This window comes from Lathamus discolor, chromosome 8, assembly GCF_037157495.1.
Source record: "Lathamus discolor isolate bLatDis1 chromosome 8, bLatDis1.hap1, whole genome shotgun sequence".
Lineage (NCBI taxonomy): Eukaryota > Metazoa > Chordata > Aves > Psittaciformes > Psittacidae > Lathamus > Lathamus discolor.
The window spans coordinates 2983312-3005600 of NC_088891.1; the positions used below are offsets into that span (position 1 = coordinate 2983312).

At 46.4% G+C, this 22289-nt stretch overlaps 3 protein-coding genes across 8 annotated transcripts in view; 2 read left to right on the top strand and 1 right to left on the bottom strand.

The window, feature by feature from the left end:
- MEGF11 (multiple EGF like domains 11) overlaps window positions 1-1589 on the top strand; it is a 284475-nt gene extending 282886 nt beyond the window's left edge. For all 6 annotated transcript variants that reach the window (XM_065688547.1, XM_065688551.1, XM_065688554.1 and 3 more), the window contains one exon: window positions 378-1589. In XM_065688547.1, coding sequence (XP_065544619.1) covers window positions 378-538 — 161 coding nt within the window. In that variant the 3' untranslated portion in view covers window positions 539-1589. The remainder of the gene's footprint in view (window positions 1-377) is intronic.
- A 1304-nt stretch (window positions 1590-2893) lies between these two features.
- On the top strand, window positions 2894-19270 carry LOC136018886 (uncharacterized). Its single transcript, XM_065688558.1, has 4 exons — window positions 2894-3197; window positions 3859-3974; window positions 4207-4399; window positions 17472-19270. The coding sequence occupies exons 1-4, from the start codon at window positions 2970-2972 to the stop codon at window positions 17544-17546; spliced, it is 612 nt and encodes a 203-aa protein (XP_065544630.1). The 5' UTR covers window positions 2894-2969; the 3' UTR covers window positions 17547-19270.
- On the bottom strand, window positions 4460-22280 carry RAB11A (RAB11A, member RAS oncogene family). Its single transcript, XM_065688559.1, has 5 exons — window positions 22130-22280; window positions 14350-14545; window positions 13187-13380; window positions 12507-12587; window positions 4460-6200 (listed from the first exon to the last, which is right to left on the bottom strand). Exons 1-5 carry the CDS (start codon window positions 22167-22169, stop codon window positions 6061-6063), a joined length of 651 nt encoding a protein of 216 aa, XP_065544631.1. The 5' UTR covers window positions 22170-22280; the 3' UTR covers window positions 4460-6060.
- Between the last annotated feature and the right edge of the window lie 9 nt (window positions 22281-22289).

Consider the following 22289-nt stretch of genomic DNA (forward strand, 5'->3'; position numbering starts at 1 on the left):
TTTTCCTAACATGGATGTGGCACGGTGCAGGGAGGTGCCGGCCGTGGAAGAAGCCCTGTGCCTGCATGTGTTAAGCTGGGGAGCTGCATCCCGGGTAGGGGCTTGTGCAAGGCTGGGGGATGTGAGTGTGGTACCACTGCTCTTCACGCTTTTGTTTTAAACTGCTGCAGTCCAGCTGCAAGACATTGCAAGAGCAGAAGTGTTGGTCTTTTGAAGCCATTGTCTGCAGGGCTCTGGTGTTTTCCTCCCTAGTCTGCTCCATGTGCTGGCAGTAAAGCTGGAGGAGATGAGTTGGGAAGCTGAGTGACAAAACACATGAGTACCTAGCCTTGGGAGCACTGCAGGTTACCATAACCCAGCTTTCCTTGCTTCCCCAGAGCCCACTGTCAGCGTGGTCCAAGATGCCCGTGGTCGGAGTGCCAGTTACCTCCAGAATCCATACGACCTGCCTAGGAACAGTCACATTCCTGGTCACTACGACCTCCTCCCCGTAAGGCACAGCCCAACGCACGGGCCATCTTGGGACAAGCAGTCTTAAAAGGATGAACTTCACTGGTGCACTGTGCTGCAATCACAAACTGGGGAAGCAAAAGAGAAGACAATCCTTTTCTGCGCTGCAGGATGCTGATGGGACTTCAGACTGTCTTACACAAGGACCTAACGTAACACAACATCAGCTTGGGCCAACTGCTGCTGCATGATGTTATTTATAAAGACATTTTTATATGGGTAACAGGACCTACACGTGACTGGAGTCCATCACCCCAGGAAGGTGTCTACGTGCTCCAGGCAAAAACTCTCCGTGGCGTGTATTCTAACCCTGGCTTTGCTGTACAATAAAACACACAACCATGCTAAGTAGAAGGACTTAGAGATGTACATTTCTACCAACTACATCAAGAACCCTTTTACTGTTAGGAACAAGGTGACTTGGAACACACTGGGATATATTTTACTTCTTTGTCATGGAAACGGACCTTTTCCTGAATGAAAGCAGGGAACCTTGTCATTTCACTGTCTGGAAACCCCATTTGCTGCCATGACCATGTGCAACCCGTGCAGATCGCGCTTGGTAACTAGCACGGAGATTTTTATCTTTCTATTCAGTACCAGGGTACTTGAGCTGAGGAATATTAACACAGACACAGTCTGTGCAGGTTCTAAAACGTAACAGTTTGGCAAATGTCCACTGATCTTTGCTTATGACTTGAGTTTCAGGAATGGGCCTCACACCCAGCTTACCACAGATTTAACAATGTATAAAATACTCCAATTGGCACAAATAGGCTTTAATTTCCCTTATACAGCTTCGATTTTGTCAGATAAAGCCACCAGGCAGTGCAGACTGATGCACCTTTGTTTCCTGCCCTGGGACGCTGCAGGCTTGCACAGACTAACCCTGGTTTGGTTTCCTTTCCTAAAGCGAAGCCACATCCCCTCCTCCAGCCCATCATTACCAACCATCTCACCACGATTCCCTTACAGCATGCCATTTATGACCCTCTTTAATTTGATGTGCATTACCATGTAGTGCATCTTTATCTGCTGATGATTCTACCTGAAATGTTATTAAATTGAGCTGAAACTGGGGTTTGTGTTTCAGCAGCTGTTTGGGAAGGGATTATCAAGGGGTTGGCCACAGTGAAGTTTTGGACTAAGCCACCATGAGTGTATTTTCTAACCTTATTGACCTAGGAAGTAGAACCCTTGCTGTTAAGCAGTTCCTTGTAGATTTTGAGCATGAAGCAGTGTCGACTCTCAGTATATGTTATTAGGCAAACGCAGAAGTAGCAAGTTAATTGCCTCTTAAGTATAAACCGCACCATTCTGTTGCGCATTCGCCAGTCTGATGGAAGCAGAAGAGCCCCAACCCAGCCCCGCTCAGTTTGCTCAAAGCATGACCACTTGTGCAACCTGCTGGTCTGGGGGATTGGGCAGAGGAGCCTTCCGGCTTGGAGCAACGACCTGATCCCAGCTCCGAGCCACCCCAGGATCAAGTGTCGGATCACTCGGAGCACCCTGGCGGGGATGGCAGCCCCGGCACGGTCGTACCAGCCCCTGGCAGCCTGCACAGCACCCCTGGGTGCAGCACCACAACACGCTCCCAACAGGGCATGGGGAGCCCCAGTGATGGGGCTGGGTGGGCTCTGGACCCCTCCAGAGCAGCAGATCTTCATCCTGCAGGATAATGCGTATGTAGTTACATGAATGCTGCATGTGTGCATGGGGGCAATGACTGAGCAGCAGTAGTGATTTTATTTTCCAGGAAAGCCTTATTTGAGATGTAAGCAGACAATTATTTTGTAGGGCCAGTAGGGATATATTTTATGTACAGGAATAGAAAGACTTACCTCAAAAGTACCCCGAGAAAAGCAGTTGGCAAAGGAGCTCTCTTGGTAGAGACCTACCTGACACCGAGCACAAGCACTGTGAGCTGCCGCCTGACCCCCAGCTCTGTGTGCTGCTGTACAGTTCACAACGAGACTCCAGGGAGCAGGAGTGTGCTCCATGATGTTTTCAAAGCTGGATTTTCACACCAAACGCAATGATGTGCATAGAGCTTAACAGGAGAACAACAAACCCTGCACCTAAAAACGTACCTTCTTGTGTATGAGCATTAGCTTGGAACAGGCACCGAAATGGCAATACTTTTTTAAGGCAAGGCAGATTTGTAATATATTTGTTCACTGTGCAGAGGTATCCCGCCTTGTACACAATAAATGGAATTTCTCTCAGTGTGTCCTTCTCCAACGTCCTCCTTTGCAGACTGAAGCTTCCAGCCCCTGTTCAGGTCTGAGCGCTCCAGGCGATGTCACTCGTCACAGAGGGGCTGCCACCGCAATGAAAGCACCCCCAGGACCAGGTTTCTCACCCGGAAGCGACAGGATTTCTCAGAAAACACAGTGCTGTGATGCAGCTGCAGCCTGGACCTTAATTCTAGCTTTAAAACAAAAGGAAACTGGCTCTGCATGTATCTTTGTTACAGTTGGCAGCCGTTTAACCTCAGCGGGGCTCAGCAAGACACCCCAGCGATGCACAAACCCAGCCAAGCTCCGGCGTACCTACAAAGAGCACCGGGGTTTTCAGTGCTCTGCGGCACTATCAGGTTGTTGGGCCTTCAGGAGGATACAGACCAGCACAGTCACTGTCCTGCCCCCAGCAGGGATGAGACAGGACACCAGCAGCCACCTCAGCAGGTCTGACAGCGCTCCCAGGGAGCCTCACCAATACATCAAGAGCACAGAGCTGCAGCAGAACAGCTTCAGAATTAACGCCGCCAGGCAGCCCTGAGCACTGCCGCCGGCTGAAGCTCTTCCAATATTTGTACTTCATATTTCTAGAAACCTTGTTAACTAAAGCCCAGCATGTAATCTCCTTCTGATTGGACAAGCCACACTCGATAAGCTGTTTAAGGCTGGAAATTCATCAGGTTTGACCTGACAGAATCAGTAGCTGTAGCTGAATGAAAATGTCTTTAAATCAGAACAACAACATGCCCTTTCTGCTTAAGAGGCAGAACCTCAACTCCCATCAAACACCAGCACCACTGACACTCACTGAACAGCTTTGTAACAGTGAAGGCTGGAACTTCCAAATACATAAATGATAGCAAAAGCTTTTGGCAGGTAAAGGCAATGGTACAGCATTATACAGTTCCCAGAAACTCACAAAGCTCATTCCAGGGCTCAAAAGCAGTTTCTGTTATAATTGGTTGTCTCCTATTAGCAAAGAGACACTTTAGTACAGCAGTAATGCCAATATTATGGAAAAGGATGATTAACCAGCAGCTGAACACAAACAGTTCCCTGCTGGGTCAGTGTTCAGGTGGAATAATGTCTTGCCCTGTCTCTCCCAAAGCTCTCTGTGAAGCATCTGTATGTGCCAGCAGTGTCCCTGGACCCACCACCACTGCACCACTGGGTCAGGAAAAGGCAGCACAGAACCCCAGAACACAAGGGTGAAGCTCTTAACAGGTGAGGAGTTACAGCTCTGTACACACCATTTGACTTTGCTTTCAAAGTCTATGGCTTAGGGAGGCTTTACAAACCATTGCCTGAAAACGTAATGCTCCACGTTGCAGCAGTTCCTAAGTGCAACAAGAGGGTTTGCACAGCAAAACCTGTCTAAGGCCTGGTTTATGATTAAGTCTGAAGTTCTGGTGGGGGGATAAAAAGAGTAAATTAGAGTTCTTACTTTGTCTAACAGCTCCTGCAGCCATTTCACAGCTGCCCAGGCCTTAAACACAGCCCTGCTTGTTGAGGTGAAGGAAACAGCATTTGCACCCGGCCTCCACCAGGGATCTGTGCTCCCACAGGCTCCGTTGCAGTTGCGTTTGCTGCAGAAGGAAGCATCTCCAGCATCTTCTCACAGCCTGTTCCAAGCAGCTTACCAGCTCCCAGTAAGTAAAAAGCAACAGGTTAAATCCCAGCTCTCCCAAAAAGTGCACCCAACGCTATACTGAGTCGTCCCCTGTAATTCTTTATTAGAATCATGGATGAATATATTTTAAATCAATCTAAAAAAAAGAAATAATAATAATATTGGATCAAGGTACAGTACATGCATAAAATACAAAGTAATTTACAAACAGATCAAACCAGCATCTTCAGAACTAATACCAGGAGGAGAAGTGGATTTAAAAAAACACAAGTGACCGACTACAGCAATGCCTTCCGTGTGCCTTACACATCATGAGCACCGCAAGACAGAAAGGTTGGGTACGAAACGCAGCTGGTAGTGCCTACCCAGACTGGGATGCTCCAAGCGGGTCCTATCAGAGCTTGAGAAACGTCCCCTCTAACCACTTACACTCCCCATAATTGTATAAATAACTGCAGGCATTTATACAACAAACTGTTCTTTTAAACCCTGGAGAAAGCCAGTGCCCATAGCCCCCAAATCTCAGGATTAATGGCATGTTTAGGAAGAGCACATATGGAGTGAGATGCAGCAAGTGCAGCGACAGAAGGCACAGTTCACATATCCCTGAACAAGCTGATCCAACAGATGATCTGTACTGAGCCACTGACCACAGAGGGAATCCATCCAGCAAGGAAACTACTCTGGATGTTTCTGTCAAAGAACATAAACCAAACCACTGGGATAACTTGGAAATATTGGGTGAAACAGAACTGAAACCTCAGACCTGGTTGTGGAAGTTAATCAAGCACTGAATATACCAATGTATGTGGTATGTATTAATAAATGCGGTATGTAATACTGTGACAACATCCTTCAAGTCCCATGAAAGAAAAAAAAGGCATCCTCAAATCCTGACACCACCAGCACTGTGGAGGCCAAGTCTTGGGCAGCACAAAACCACACTGCAAGTTCCGGTGTTGGCCTGACCCTTAATCCATTACACAGCTTGTGCTTCCACGTCCTTCCCAAGGGTCCCCTCACGTGGAGTCCCACCAGGCTCCCGCAGCTCTGCCTCACATCACAACCTCCTCTGCAGCAGGTGCCAAACCACAAAAGCTCGTTCACAGGTAGCAAGAACCCTGCTGCTTTTTGGCAAGAAATTCTCTTTTCTCCCCCATAATATTCTATTAAAAAAACCCCAACATATCCTTAACTTGACTATCTGAAGATGTAGCCAAAAACATTTAACTTACATTAAAATTGCACTTCAGAGCAACGGGCGTTTCACCAAGCTTTAGATGCAGTATGCAACACCTTAAGTCAAGGAAAGATGATCCTGCTCAGAGATATTTCCCCAGTTAACCTGACAGCAATCGCTTTGTGAGGAGCAGAATAACACCTTCTAGCGCTCCCTCCAGGTGTCTGTGCTCTGACTAGCGGGCATCATGGTGGAAAGAGATCAGCTCAGCTCCAAACAATTCACTGAGCCAACACCGACAAGTCGGTGTTGGGAAAATACTGCAGCCACATAGAAGTAATAGATTTATAAACACTGAAATCAGAGTGTTTAAGACATGGAGAAATTGAGAAGGAATAAGCAGTAACTAAAACACAGGAAAGGAACCACAAGAATTACAAATATATTTAAATCTTGGACCTGGGGAATATACACAGCCTTTTGGGAAAGAACCAGCGATTCTATATATTCTGACAGCACTGCATCTTTGGTTTGTTTTCGGTGGTTGGAGGGACGTGAATGGGAACCACGTTGTTGCTTGGAGACATGTCGTTCTCACGCCTGTCCGACATTTGCTTCTGGGACACGATACGATAGATCTCTGGAAGATGAGAAAGAGGCAGTCACTGCACACACACCAGCCAGACACGAGCAGGAAGCCAGCTCGGGGGGAAGCAGGCAGAAAATGTAGCCAGGTTTCCTATCGTTTTGGCACTATGCAGGTAACGCACAGGGGCTGTCACAGGAAGTTCAGTTGTGATGCTTTCTGCATACAGAAGATGTATTTGTACAAAAGAACGGAGTTTTTCAACAACTGTTGTAATTCCCTTTTGATAAGAGCCAGAATTCACAAACTTCTTTGCTACGAACCAGAACCTGTGCCCCAGCAGTTCCTCCTGATAGCTCTTAAGGCTCTGAGGACAGCAGCCACATTTGCTGACGTATCCACAAACAGCAGGATTAAAGAGAACCACTCGTAATTTCCCTCCCCGCTAGGGCTGCAAGGGCAGTTTCTTCTCCCTCAGCACGCCTATCACGTACAATACCTTCCTGGTCACCCAAGCAGCTTTAAGTGTTCAGAAAGGGTTGACTGGGGCCCAAAAGAGGAGACTCAGCCCCTCCAGCAGCACACGAACTCACTGTGTTAGTGTAGCGGAACTGCAAAACTATGGAGAAGAAACATGGGTTCCAGATGAAGACATTCCAGCATAAATCAGGGAGCACGGGTTAAACTCCTGCGCCTTTCCCAGCCCACTGGCACGTGGGGAACGCTGCACACCTGCACTGAAGCCTTGCCCTGTTTCCTGGGATTTGTTATGCTGAACAGAAACTCGGAGCAGCTACAACAGCACTCATTTCAGCTGCACAGAAGAAAGAGTACGGCGTGCGTAGCACTTCACCCCCGGAAAGGAAATAAAGGACACCAAAAATAGAACACGGGGAACTCGCCTGCGAATTCAAGTCTTAAAACCACTAAAGTTTAAAAAAAATAAAAGCTTGCTGAGCCTCAGTTTAACAGAAGAGATTGAAAGTGACTCAGATTCAGCAAAAAGACAGCCCCGAAATGACAGCATCACATCTGGTTCTTGGCACACCAGATAGGGGTGCTGGCAGCCAGCACATCAGCAGTGCCCGCAGCAGAACCCCGCAGTTGGAGTCGATGCCTGCTCCCTGTCCGCACGCTCCAGCTCAGTGTCACAGCTTTCAGATAAGCCCAGGCTGCTGACAAGGGTGTCAGCACCTCACTGCTGCAGAGCAGGGAAGAGCACAAACAACCCTGGCAAAACAAAGCAAAGGTCCAAGTGCTTTTGGAGGTCTGAAGTCTCTTATCAGCTGGATAATGACTGCCCAAACACACACCCCCCCAGACTCTACACCAAAACACATCTTTTCCACCAGAAATTTGTCATTCAAGAGTTGTTTTCGCTCCGAATTTTGATGAGCTGCTGCTTAGTGCACATCCTGACATCATTTCAGTAGTGGAAGTTGAGCAACCTGGTGCAGAGATCCTCCTTGCTGCCAAGGGCTGATCACACAGCTGAGCGCCTGCTTTTACAAGGGGAAGAGGTGGCACTGAGGAGCCAAAAAGAGTCCCTGACAAACAAGGCTTGAAAACCTTGCCCTTGACACAATCAGCCTGCACTGATTTAAGCTGCCAACAAGCAGAGGCCAAGAGCTCCCCAGGAAGAGTAAGAACAGGGCTGCACACGTGGCAAAACACATCTCTGGTACTGTGCTGTATCTATGGGCTGTACAAGTAACATTAACCTCTGCAAGTGTCACTTAGAAAGAATCTGCCTGTCGGGCCTCCAAGCTGACAGCTCAGACTCAGGGATAAACAGTCCAGAAAGATGGGGTTTACACACACATTCAGTTACAGATCAAGTCACTGAGGTAGCCAGACAAGCCCTGCACGCGTAAAAGGCTTTTCTGGTTTCACCCCTTCGAAGTTCACTCTTCTCTCCAACAGCCTTAGACACAAGCAGCTCCACAGGGGAAGTGAATCCCATGAAACCAGGTCTTTAAAGCCACCTGCAAGCCCATGTGGGAATCCACAAAGATCAGCTTGGCCCTGAGCTCAGCAGAGCGCCTGTGCGCAGAGGTGGGAGGAGCACAGCCAAAGAGATCCGCTCTGCATTCTTCAGGACAAGTTTTCCTGCGCCACCACCCTGCCCCAGCTCAAGGCAGACACCCGGCTTAGCTCCAGGTGTAGAATCTGCCTGTTCCTATTCATCAGGAGAAGGCTCTTGCCACTTTTGTTACTGGGAATTCCCAAGTAGCACTTACAGCAGCAACAATTCCCCGTTTCCCAGAGAACTTCCTGAACAAGCTCATACTAGTCCCTAATGGAAGCTGTCACACACTTCTTCCACTCCTGTAAAGCGAGGACTTACAACTCTGTGTAACACCCTCATCTTGCAGCAAAGACCTTCAGCAAACAACCCTGAAGCCTCAAAAACAATCTTAACAGCGCTGATTTCTCTGCTGATAAAGGGTCTGTCCCTTCTGACGCTGGGAACTACCTCCATGATCCCCACTTCCCCAGCCTCCCCAGCTGTCCTGCAGGGACATTTCACGGCCATGCTGCTTCCATCAGCTGGCAGCAGCCCCACGTTTGCTGCTCGGTGTTCCTTCACCCTCCTCGGCAGCACAAACCTGTGTGCAGCCACAGAGATGAAAGCCTTAATGGCTAAAACCTGCCTTTCCCCGCATCAGCTGCGCACTCTTTCACCACACACAGCTGTGATGGTGTGAAAGGGGAGGTGGGAACAGCTCAAACCTCTGCTTGCCGAGGCAAAATGCCCAGCAGCAAAGCCTACACTGAAACCAGTCTGTGCAGAGGAATGCCAGGCTAATGAAGACATGCTTTTTAATGAAGACACTACACTTTATGCTCTGCTCAGTAACTGAATGAGACCTTATTAAGAGCACATTCAGCAGAATGCATCACTGCATAATTGGTTACTGTGTGAGACAGGCCTTGCACTGAAAGAGGGCTGGGAAAAAGTGACACTGCTGCCTAGGAGAAGCTTGTCCAGCCCTTGTCTGCTCAGCCTGCACTAGCGTTTCATTCATTTCCAGGTAACAAAGAGGAAATCCCTAGATTTTTTGATGTTAATGCTCTGTGATGTTGTCTCCTTGGAGATGGGATTCCTTAGAGATGAAACAGCAGCACAATGCAGCACTGGAACAGACAGCACAGAGCCAGGCAGGGAACGGAGGCAAACTCCAGTTTACTTTAAGGATGCTTTATCCTGCTGTGAATGCTCGGAGTGCCTGGGATTATAATACCAGTCTCTCCTATTCGCCAGATGATACAAAGCAACTTTGTGTGCACAGCAATCAGCCCTTGAAGTCTAGACATCTTGCAACAGGAGAATTTGGATAGGGACCATTACTCTAAGTCACAGAAGGAAAAGGTTCCCAAACCTTCATCTGGAGGTTCTTGTCCCACAGCAGGACAGGAAGCCCATTGGATGCAAGACGTACCCCCCTCTGAAAGTCCTCTATAGTACAGGGAGAGGAAAGAAAAGCTTTCTCCCCATTCTTCCACCTGTAACAGCAGCAGATCACGTACTTAAGCTGCGCTAACTAGAAGGGATTCCTATTTCCCACGCTCAAAGCCATCTATTCAGAGTGGTTTAGTCTGCGAACAGAGGTGTGGATAAGCCTAACACAGACCACACTAAACCTCCAAGGGAACTACTCCTGCAAGTTTCCAACACTGACCCAACCAGACCAGCTGCAGCAGGGCTGCAGAAGAAAGGAGTTTTGCTACAGACCTTCGTTACAACACCCTGTTCGTGAGAGACCCAGGGAGCTGTGTGCAGGGCATCAGGAGCAGCCTGGGATACCTCTGCAGTGCAGTTCCCAGCACTGTAAATACTAGCAGAGCTGGTGCAGCAGCATGCCCTGCCCCTTCTGTCAGCCACCTCTGTGCAGCCTGTGGCAAAGCCTGACGGCTTTACCGGCTTCCTTCTTCAAAGGACAGCAAGCGTTCCACCCGCAGGCACTATGCTTGGAGGCAGCCTTGCCAAATACAGGCTATCCAGGATTCCACAGGGTCACTCCGAAAGCCACATTCCTCAGATGACTGCTCCCCTCTTTCCTTCAAAGCAAATCATTAACAGAAGAAAGCCAGCTGTGAAGTGTTATCAAGAAGTTTACTGGCAGAACATTCATCCTTAACATGCCAGTCACAGCCGAGATGGAGCCAACCTGCTGCTAATGCATTATTTACTTCGTCTTTATCTCCCTGAAACAGGAGCTCCTGTCTGGAGCGAGCCACATGCCCACTAATCAGCAGAAGTGTTTCTTCCAGCACAGTTGAGCCAGCCCCTCCTGAACAAGAAGCCTGTCCACATGCCCGAGAGCTCTTCACCCAAAATACCATCACAGCACCATGCAGGGAACACTGACGTTTGTGTAACAGCCACGGCCTCACCACTCTGTCAGAGTCCACCGAGGGCAAGTTTTAATGGCTTGTTCTCCCATTGCAGACTGCCCTCCCTTACAGAAAAACTAAACCAGGAAAAAAACCACATAATCTGCAAATTAGAATCCAAAATAACTTCTGAATAAAAAGCACTATTGGATGCATGGGAGGAGAGATAAAGAAACAGCCTAGCCTGTGCCCAAGAGGTGAACTGCTTCCCCATGGCAACAACAGCGTATCGTCTGAGCGTCACACAGCTCTATGGAAGTAACACACAGCCCTGGGCATGCAGGAAACTTTCCACCTCTTCAGCATCACTGTTAGAGAACAGAACAGCCCAAGAGGGGATGGGGCAATTAGGTGACCAGTTCATACTGGCTAGGACAGCCTGCCAGCTGCCTTAGGAAGCAATAAACAATGTCTGATACATTTCCAGTTCTGTTTTATTAGTGCTGGTGCTGAACAAGTATGAAAGTTCATTCACAAACCTTCATCCGAGAGCTCTGATCTGCTCTGAAAACTTTAAGAGCAAGCAGCAAGGCTATTCTACATTACACACAGCACTTTCAGCTGGAATCTGGCCTCAATGCTCAGTCTATGTGCTAATGAGAGGAGAGGGGCAGCCAAGGGCACATGCATAAAGGAAGAAGTTTCAGGTTTTAGCAGTTACAAATAAGCAACAAAAATGCCTTTTGAACTGAGGGAAAAACAAACCCTGTGCTCAAATTCACAAGCATTTTTGACAGGACTGACTTTAGGTAGGTGAAGAAAGCAGGAAATGCTTAACAGGCATCCCAGATACCATCACATTGAGCCACTCCTTAGCCATCCACCCTCTGATGGCATTAGTGGTTAGTCATACAGGGAGTAGATGTGTAAGCCATCATAACTTCTCCTTTTTTCCTTTGTATATTTGTGCAATGTTGAATTACAACCAAATGACAACACTGAAGTTAAAAGGGAACCACACGGTTCAGCTAAAGAGGAAACCAACTCAAGCTCTACTTCTAGTCCCAGCACTGAATGAAGCAACAAGATAGCAAACACCCCTACACACTGTTTATTCATCTAACATACACTTTTTTGCCAGTGTATGGACAGGAGCACTACTGCTTAGGAACCCACTGTAAAAACCAAAGTAGAACCAGAACCTAGCAGAGGCCTCTTACAACTAAGATAAGGCAAGAAATAGATGCACACAGGCAGATAATCCTCCAGCAGCCTAACAACTCTCTCCACTGTTAGAGAGTTCATAAAGCATTTCAGGAAATGCTAGAGAATTTATACTTTTATCACAGTAAATAACTTCCTAGCTGTCTCCTCACCTGCATGACCCAGTATGGCTAAAAAGTCCTTTTTGGTGTGTTCTTAAGAAAATGTTTAAGGGTTTAAACAGAAAGGAAGTACTTTTATCCACAAAGCATAAAAGACACAGCACTCCCTGCTGTCACATGTTACAGAGGCCAAGAGTCCAGCCAGGACTACTAATGAAATGACAGCAACTACCCTGCAGCTCAGGAGTCAATATGTCTCATACTACCAGTAGCAGTATTGTTCAAAGGGAGGATCTCTACTCTTTCATCCCTTTTCCCTTGCCAAATGCTATGACCACCATTAAAGGTGGGAAACAAACTAGACTGGCTTCTCCTCTGATAAACAATGGGTGTTTTGCTTGCATGAGACAATTCCCTCCTGTGGGCACTCCCTTACCATACACAAATGGGAAACTGAAAGGTAAGCTAGGCTGAGGCTGACTAGAAACCTGGGGCAGATCAAAGTGAACAAGGATTCATTCCTGAGTTCAAGGCTGGCCTTTTAACTGTGACTTGAAACTGGACTTCAAATCCTATGGCTGTGAAGAACAATTAGCAAAATTTTAAACACTTCATAGGCAAAGAATTGCCTATTTGCATCATATCTGAGCAGCCTGCTGCCCTTCCCCCTTGAGACACAAGGCAGGAGATGACTCACCTGTCAGAATAGTCTGGAAAGCTGCTTCCACATTTGTAGAGTCTAAAGCAGACGTCTCAATAAATGACAAACCATTCTTCTCTGTGTGGACAGAAACACTACAATTAGAGGGGTACATCGCGTATCTGTTTCCCATCTGAAGAACCTCTGTACCAGATTACATTCATAGTGTATAAGAAGTCGTGGGGTTTTCCCCCCTTACATGCTCTGAAAGCAACACCAGCCAACACCGACAGGGATCAGCCCAGTGCTGTGTTACTTTGAGGCACATCTTCCTGCACCACTGAGAGTGCGAATTTGTTGCACTTTCAAGAATTAAGTGAGGAAGATTCCTGGATTTCCTTTAACCTCAACAAGTTTCTCCACCTCTCACCTGCTAGTATCTGATGGCAGCTATTTAAGAGTGATAGCCCTATGGGGGAATGACAATCCTCCACCTGCAGGCAGGGATCCTTTCTTTACAGGGATGTTTTAAAATCTTAAAGTGCCTCTGGCTGATTCTTGTAACCACATCGGCATGGATGTTTTACAAAGCTGCTTTTTTGACTGAATTAAAGAGGCAAACCCTGGCATGTGAACTGCGGAACAGCACCAGCAGCACTTTTTCCTCCTACCAGCACCCTGGAATATCTAGGATTCCCAGACAGTTTGCAGCAGGAAGTTACTCGGAGTTCACCAACCTGCAAAAGCTCTGGCCTCGTCCGTAGGCACTGCTCTCAGGTGGCGCAGGTCACTCTTGTTTCCCACAAGCATGATTACAATATTGCTGTCAGCATGGTCCCTCAGCTCTTTCAACCATCGCTCTACGTTCTCATAGGTGAGATGCTTGGCAATGTCGTACACCAATAATGCCCCTACAGCTCCGCGATAGTACCTGTGAGCGAAGAGATGTGTTAGAGAACCAGCAAGAAACATCATGATCAAAAGTGACAAGTTAGACAAGTTACTGTGCAACAATGGAAAATAGCTGTTACTAAGACAGCTATACAAAAAAATATCCAGATGCAGGCTATGTGGGACTTGAAACAGTGAACCAGAGCATTCCAAGTGGGGATATGCCACAGTACTACCAGTGCAGCCAGGAGAGCTAACAGTCTGGAGGCAAGCCAAACCATATGTGTAGTGAGGAGAACCCTGCACCCCAAAATGAAGCTCTAGAATCTGTAGGGAGCTACTATTACCTCTAACCTCTGATCCACTCCAGAGAAGTCTCCCCACCCATTGCTGTGGGTGCAGTACAGGCATGGCCCATAGTGAGAGAGACTTCAGAATGACTCACTGGATCGTAAGAATGTCAGTGTGATCTATTCCCTTTACAAAAGGCCATGGCTGGTCTCCTTTCAGACCAGAGAGAGGCACAGTAAATCATTCAAAAAGAAACACGCTGTATTTCTGACCCCACAACTACCTCCAGCTTTACCTAAATCCAGCTTTTGCAATGCTGGCTTTTTCCAGTCAAAGAAGCACACAAAGTGAGCAGTCTTTCCTTGTTGCTATAGGAGAGTTTCTGGTCTTAGGTTACCACTGATAAAACCTTGGTGAACACTGATACCACTTTATCAACTGCTTGCATTGAAATGAGTCCCTCAAAGCTCTTACGTTCTAGGCTTGAAATGCCTCCAGTTACAAATCATGAGAGCACTGAGAAATAAATCAGTCTGCGCAGGGACACACTATATCAAGTTTATGATCCATATAATATTTAACCTTCCTTCCACCATAGGTTGTGGGTATCACACAATAAAATACAAACACCCCCTGCTTGCAGTTTGAAGAATCAGAAGGGCCCAAAATCACCCTCCTCAGCAAAAGCTTCTCTTCAGCCACACGAGGTGTCACTTACGCTGATGTGATAGCTCGGTATCGCTCCTGTCCTGCTGTGTCCCATATCTGAGCCTTTATTGTCTTCCCATCAACTTGAATGCTTCTTGTTGCAAACTCTACTCCAATGGTGCTTTTGCTTTCCAAGTTAAACTCATTGCGAGTGAATCGAGACAGAAGGTTACTCTTGCCTACTCCAGAGTCTCCAATAAGTACAACTACAAGACAAAAATGACATAAGAATCAGATTCCAGACGCAGGTAAGCCATTGACTATCACCTGCAATAAACATTCATTTTCCTGAATGAAACATGAAGGAAAATAATGGCAAAACCACCACCCCTGTCATGGAGCTACTGTCCAAGTCTTCATATTTCTAGAGAACCAGAGCTGCCACACTCACCAGCATTTTGGACAGACATTAGATATGACTTTGTGACATTTCAGTCTCCTCCACCCAACATGGAAGAACATTCCTCCTCCAGGAAGAACATACATGGCTGACACTGCAAACGTCAGGGACTGTTTGAGTTTCACATCTTAACACTAGAATTAAAAGGCAAAACAACTCCACACCACACAACTGAAATCTGTTTTGCTGAAGAAGCCCAGAACACAGGGCAAGCAGCAGCCTCTGCCTTCATCTGACACTCTTCACACCTCTGCAGAAGAGAGGTTCCCCACTGGGGCAGAAAACCATGTGAATAGAAAAAAACAACCAAACCCCTAAAATCACAAGATCACCATCACCTCGATGGCCAGGTTAAAGCGTTAACTCAGCCACAGCGCTCTGCCCTTCCGCAGTCCATCACTGCCAGTGCAACTCATGGCTGCTTCAGGCCAGCCTGAAACTGCTCTAAAATGCTCTAAAATCGCTGGGCCTCAGAATTAGAGCCACCATCCACATCCACTTCAGTCTGACTCATCACAGCACCACTGCCAATCAAACTAATTGGAAGGATTCAGCTATGCTTGACAAGAGATTGACAGAAGGTTTAAAGTCCAGCTCCTACAAGGAAGAAAAGAATCACGAGGGCTCACTGCAATATCCTGTAATGTGGAGTTGAAAGGTGCAAGCGTAACTTAAAACTCACTACCAAGATGCAGGCCACTGGATGAAACACATTCACAACCTTGAGTCACACCAGGAGGAGTCTCTTGGGGATGATCTCATGCCCTTAAAGATAAGGTAAGCAAACCAGTAATGGAAGGTAATAAAAGGACAAGTAAAATCCTTGAGAAGATAGGCTGATAACTTAAATTCAGCGGTGAATCAACACCAGTCCAAGCAAACAAATGCTCACCCAGCTGAGAGAAAAAAACGTTGTGGCTCTGCTAGTTTGGAAAACACTAACAGGAATAGTTGCTCCTTAACACCCATCATGTAGCAGTTAAGTCACTGTAACACAGTGTTAAAGACTGTGTGGTACAACAGAGAAATGAGTGCCTCAATCACCTGAGAAACCTCCATGCAGAGCTTTAGTCTAGCAGTGCAAATACTCCCATCTGCTGCTGTGCCACACAGCAGCCCTCAAACAGCATCTTCTATTTAAATACTGCAGACCAATTCTGGCGAACGGGCTGTTCTCTGACTGCAAGGGCAGAGCAGCACCTTTTAAACACCCTCTCTAAAATGAAAATTGCAGCAAATCCTCGCTTCAAACATGGCCTTGTGGAGAACGCTTCATCACAATAAAGATCTTCCCGGCTTCCTCTGCCAGCTGACTCAGCACGTAGCCAGCCAAGATACAGAGGTTGCATAAAGCCCCGAGTGGCTCTGCTAACCACTTCTGTTTATGAAGATCACAAGTGCAGGTAGGTTGCAAGCAGGTATGCTGAAGGCAAATAGGATTCTGCTGTTCTACATGACAGGTCAGCACTGTTCAGTGTCAGCTGCCCTCACACAGCTGAACAGCTTTGCTAAACAGTAATAAACTCAGTGCAGGGACAAGGCATCTAACTGCATCATCCCCACCTGGCAAACTGCCACTGCTTTCCTCTTTCCTTGACAAGTAAGTTCTCCAAGACTATTTTGGCAGGTTTAGGCAACATCGTATTTATATTCACTGGGAGGTGTTACAAACAACAAGTTCCTTAGAGGCAAAAGTTATCAACTCCCTTTGCATACCTCAGTCCTGCTATCACCAGCATTAGTTTTAACAGCAGCCAGAAACTTCTCTGAACAAGAAAAGCAACCTACATACATAATCTCCTTTTCCCAATAGGAAGCATCATTATACCTGTTAAGTATTCCCCTCAAACATATCTTTGTTGTTCAGTGTATATTTCATATTTAACAATAGATTATTTTAATTCCTCTTTTTTCCTTACCTTGTCTGAATCCCATGCTGCTTATGTTCCCAATGGTTTCCAGCACCAGATTAATATATCCCCAGTTAAAAGGGGAAAGTATTAGACTTTCCTCTTTGCAGTCAGCTATTTCCTCTACTTCACTGGGACACTGCGGTTCCTCTTGAACAGGGATAAGAACAGTTTGCAATGTCAGCAGGTACCCAAGTCTCCTGCCAGTCTGAGCAAGTATCAGAGCTTTAACAATCACTCAGACTGTATTATTAATTTTAATCTTGCTTTCCTTATCAAACCACCTCATTTTGATATACTATGCAGTATTCCCATGCATTACATTCTTAGCACAGAAACACACTAGGAATGATCCTGGATGACTGAGTCCCAGCCTAACTATCCCAGGCACTCAGTTTCTGGGAGAGAAATGATGTTATCTAGTTCCAGGTTAAAGCTAATTGTTCCTGCACGCACACTTCTATTGCGCTTTTCTTCCAGAAACTCACTCCTAATGGTTAGAAATTGCCTCCTAATTTTCAGCAGAAATTAGTGGTCAGCTCATGGCGGCGTTCATGTGCCAGCATTGTCCATTAGCTTATTAGTTTCTTCTCCCTACAGTGTTTATGCTGGGGTATTTACAGAAAGCAGCCACATCTCTGGGCTTTGTTCTATGAGCTGAATAAGCCAACTTCTCAAATGATTCCTTATAAACAGACTGTCCATTTCCCTAAACATTTACCCTACAAGTTTTTCAGTTTCTTTTTCACACAGTGAGAAGAACTGCACACATCATTCTAAGTGTAATGCATACAGGGATTTTCATATTTGCATCTCTACTAGGTATACCTGGATCTGGAATTACCTTTTCCTGACCATATCACCTTGATGGCTCAGTCTCCCTGTGATCAGACCTAACTGTTCTAGCTTTAAGTTGGCAAATGTCTACTTTACTAAACTCCCGTAAATCCCCAGGCAGAAAGCTTTACATCCTGAACCCCACGTCATTTGGAGGATCACAGTCCTCATCAGCACACAGCCCTTCCAGGGCCGTGTTCCAACCTTCCTACTCCTGTACCATCGTCAGCAAAATCCTTCACTACATCAGCAGAGGAAGAAGGGTCTGGAGGGAATATTTAAGCAAGCTCAGCCACAAGACCCAGCCTTGAAAGCTTCCATCAGCAACCTGCTTTGGACCAGCACCTCCCTTACAGGAGCAGCACCTCAGAAAACTTTGCAGCGATTTGCACTGGCACATCTCGAAAGTCATGAAAATGATCTCCCTGCCCTGAGAGATGACTACCAGGCAGGTAATTCTTATTGGTTTAGTGATGTTTGCAAGTATTGAACTGGCCCATGTTCTTTAAATTGATGCATTTGACTATCTATAGAATTCACCACCCCAAAGGTTTAAGACAAGGATTTGGTGGAGAGAAACAGAAGAATGAAGAGTCCACACCACTGTATGAATTTCCTTCTGTAATTCCAGTTTTATGTCTGTAGAAGACCAAAATAAGAACTCAATTTCCTAACTTCCCTGAAAGCCATTGATAACTATGTCAAGAAAGGATGATTAATTTTTCACCAACACTCCAGCTCACTCACCCCATTTTAATTTCTGTTAAACCTACAACTTACTTGACATTTTCAGAAAATACTTTAATTATCCCATGAAATATGTTACTTCCAACCTAATTAGGTTGAAAATAGGAAGTCCACTGTCACTAGGTTGTATTGTCAAAGTTATTATACAAGTCATATATTACCCAATTTAAAACAAATACATCAGTGCTAGGGAATTAAATGCCTAAAACCACTTGTCTCTGTGCTGAGCTCTGCTATTAAAACGCATATTAATAAAAAGCCTGGACACACCTCCATGAAGAATCTGCCGATGAACATCTCCTCCTGCCCACTTCAGTTGGAGTTTAAAGGAAATGTGAATAAGATGACCTGGTTCTGCACCTTGAGGGTAGCTGGTGACAAACCATCAATCTCCCTCCTCACCTGTGCTCCAGTTTTTCTTGTCATAGAGGGAAGTAGCATCTCAAAGTCACTTTGGGGTAGGGGTTGTTTGTTATCTGTACAGGCTATACATAACACAGAACTGGGCTTCCAAATACCTCTGTAGTAAAATGGCCAAGCTGAGAGGTTTATTATAGCACATAAGTGGGAGCAAAAGGCTTGCTACCATTGTAAAAGCCAATAGGTGCAAGCACTTTCCCCCACAAATTTCTCTAAACAAAACACATTAAAAGGATTTCAGACTCCCAAACCAACAAGTTCAGTTTCAAAGCATTTCCTCAATCTCAAAGGGAAAAGCTGGAGAAATTAACATGATGCAAAATAGGAAGCAGAGAGCTGACACTGGAGCTTCCCCTAACAACAAGCTGAATGTCACCACAAGTCAGGTCTGCATTCAGAAATGTCTGATCCCAGGTCCAGAGTTCCAGACGGCCAAGGTGCAGACATAACCCTCTCAGGCTTTGTCTATAGAAAACACAAGACACCTACAAGTGAGGGTTACTCTAATAACTACTCATCTACTGCAAGTATAGAAATCAAAAAGTGTAAAAAGTTGCTGCATTTAAGCCAGGCTTAATTTATCAAGTAATAAAGTAAAACCCTTATATTTCCTCAAACTGGACTTCACAGGTCTTGTATTTCCTCAAGTGCAGTGCTGGGAACAGTAGGCACTGCTCTCAGCTAAACACCAAAAGTATGGAAGAATACAAAGATGTGTAGCTAGACAAGAATAATTTACCAGGAATTGTCTTTTTACAAGCTAGGCTTCGGCTTGAGCACATGCTGAAGTGTGGCAACAGAGTCAGGAGAGGGGTATTTTGTAACAGGAGCTGTGATTTTATCATACAGCAGCAAAGGTGGGCTCAGCTTACACCCACCAGCAGTCAGCCGGATTTTGACACACGGCTGCTGTCAGGACAAAACCAAAGCTCTCACCTAAAGAGACGCATGACAGTTCAACTTGAGAGCAGTAAGGGACACCTAGACCAGAGAGTATCACCCAATTACTTTAAATCAAGTCAGGGTCTGAACTCAGTCCCACCAACCTACCATGTCCCTTCGAGTTCATAAACCCAGAAGAACTGTCCTACTGGATTTAATGTCCTTATAGACCAATACCCCGTCTGACTGTCAAGACCTGATGTCTGTGAAATATTATGTGTAACAACAGGTTAATCTTTGCATTTGTCTAGATGCAAGCCCTTATATCTTGAAACACTCAATACCGTCAGAATTGCCACTCTATCCATCACACTGAAACACCCCAACAGCCATTTTTCTTCCTCTCTAAACTTGTGCAGTCTTTCAAACCCATTCATAGTATTTATGGCAATGCACCACTCCAGAATTTGCATATACATCTGTAGGAATTTACGTCCTTTTGGTTTTGTCTGCTGCTCAATAAAAGCAGCATTACAGACATCCACGGAAATGATGACAAACAGTAGATTTCCCCTATTTGCCCTTATCACTCAGCGTTTTAATTTTTATAAAGTTGTATCACCTTATTATTTATCACAATATTATTCTGATTCTCTTCTCCATCTTTTAAATCTACAATATCCCATTCAAAATGGATAGGCCCATCCCCACGCTCATGTCTGAGCTCATGTCTGAGATTCGAACATCAGCTTAATGATTATTCATTATCTTGAGTTCTCATTTCCTTTTCAAAGAGTTCTCACCTACCTCTCGCCTTTTTGACCAGAGCCTGGCTGAGGAGACATTCATTTCAGAGACCTACTCGTAGTAATTTCAACAGCATTCCAGAGTGCTGACAGCTTGTTTAGAACCTCTGGGAAGTTACAAAAGTTTCCAGGATTTGTATTATTCTGCAGTTATGTTATTTCAGCTGTCCCATTAATCCCAGTGATGTGACATTGCTTCAACTTCCTGCAGTCTGCTTTAGCTTTGCAAAACCCAAATCCCTCATCTTCATACCATTTTCACAGCATTCCCTGTGCTCCCGAAAGCTTCTATAAACTACTTGAAGCAGAAAAAGCTTTAGAAGGGGCAATATATTAACCTAGCTTTGAATGCTTCCATAAAACTGGATCCCAACTGTATTATTTTCTAATTACATAAGGAAGCAGGTCTAATAAAAGCTAGGACCTCTCCCAACAAACTGCATCACCAACACTCCCAGGCCTTGACAGCCAAAACATTAATTATAAGCATCCTGACAGAATGGTATGAACCAGTAAAAGTGCTGCAATGGTTTGGATAACTCATACTATACAATAAGATTGCTCAATGTGATTAAACTAGTGGTCAGCAAGGCCCTTGCCAATGCTGCAAGCTGAAAAGCTTGGCCCTTGGTACTTCCTGATTTGATTTTAACAGCAGTACAGATGATTGATTTATAGTTAGGAATAACGCCACCTTCCACACGGCAATTGGATAAAAGAGGCAAAAAGAAACAATTAATTCTTCAAAGTTATTACAGGAGTTGAAGGACAGAAAAAAACCCCACAGATGTTTTCCATTGTTTGCACAATGACAACCACTGAATTTCTCACTACTGCAATGTAATGAGCAGTACTCCAAGTCCTAAATCCAAATATATAACAATACCACAGCACAATAAACCACCCTTTTTTGCAATAATTTGCTTGCTTTCGCAGTAGGGTTTCAAAAACTGGACAGTCAACTTCAAACCATCAGCTGTTCCATACACGTTTCACAGCATGCTTTAGGAACCTGCAGGGCAGCCTGGCATTTTACTCTGCAGGGAGTGAGACCTGAGTAGTTAACTACAACCTGCAGCACTTGAACCCAGCTGGATGCAGGCTGGAGGAGCATCAGTCCTGGAAAACAAGGAATTCCTGCCTCTCTCTGCTGGGCATCTAGGACAGGACGCAGCATTGCTGGGTGTGAAACTGCAGTTACATCCACCCCTCGCAAACGGCTTGGAATACAGCAAGTAGCGAATAACGCTACTTTAATAAATTAGCTGCATCATCTACCAGCGCTGCGCACATAACTCACTCTACAGTCCTGTTTAATAGCTGGAGATGGAATTAGTCCTTCTGAACCCTCACAAAGGCTCTGTGCTCGCCACCCCAGCAGGCTGGCACCGCCTCGGCCTGTCACAAAGCAGCACCCTTGGACAAGGCAGATCCGGGCGAGGAAAACCTGCCCAGATCTGCAGCTCCTGGGCCCAGCGCCCTCCGCGACCGAGCCCCTCGAACACCCGATCAGTGCCCGCTGACGCCCGCGGAAGCGCAGCCCCCGCCTCGCTGTGGCACGGCCGAAGCGGGGCTGCCGGGGGTCTTTCCACGGCCTCAGCCAGCAGCAACAGGGACCCCCCCGCGGGCTCGGGCCCGCTCCCCGCAGGCAGGGGTAGGGCGGCGGGCGAGGCTCCCAACCCAACCCCACCCACACCGGAGGGAAGGTCGTGCCGTGAGGAGGCCGCTCCCCGCCGCAGCCGGGACCCCCTCCGGAAGGTGACCGGGCCGGGACGGCGCGGCCGTTACCTTTGAAGAGATAATCGTACTCGTCATCGCGGGTGCCCATGGCGGGGAGCGCGGCGGAGCCCAGACCTGCGACCGGGAGCCGGACCCTCCCTGCAGCCACCGCAACGCTTCCGCCCCCCGCGCTCTGCCCGCCCCCGGCAGCTGCTTCCGGAGCAACGCG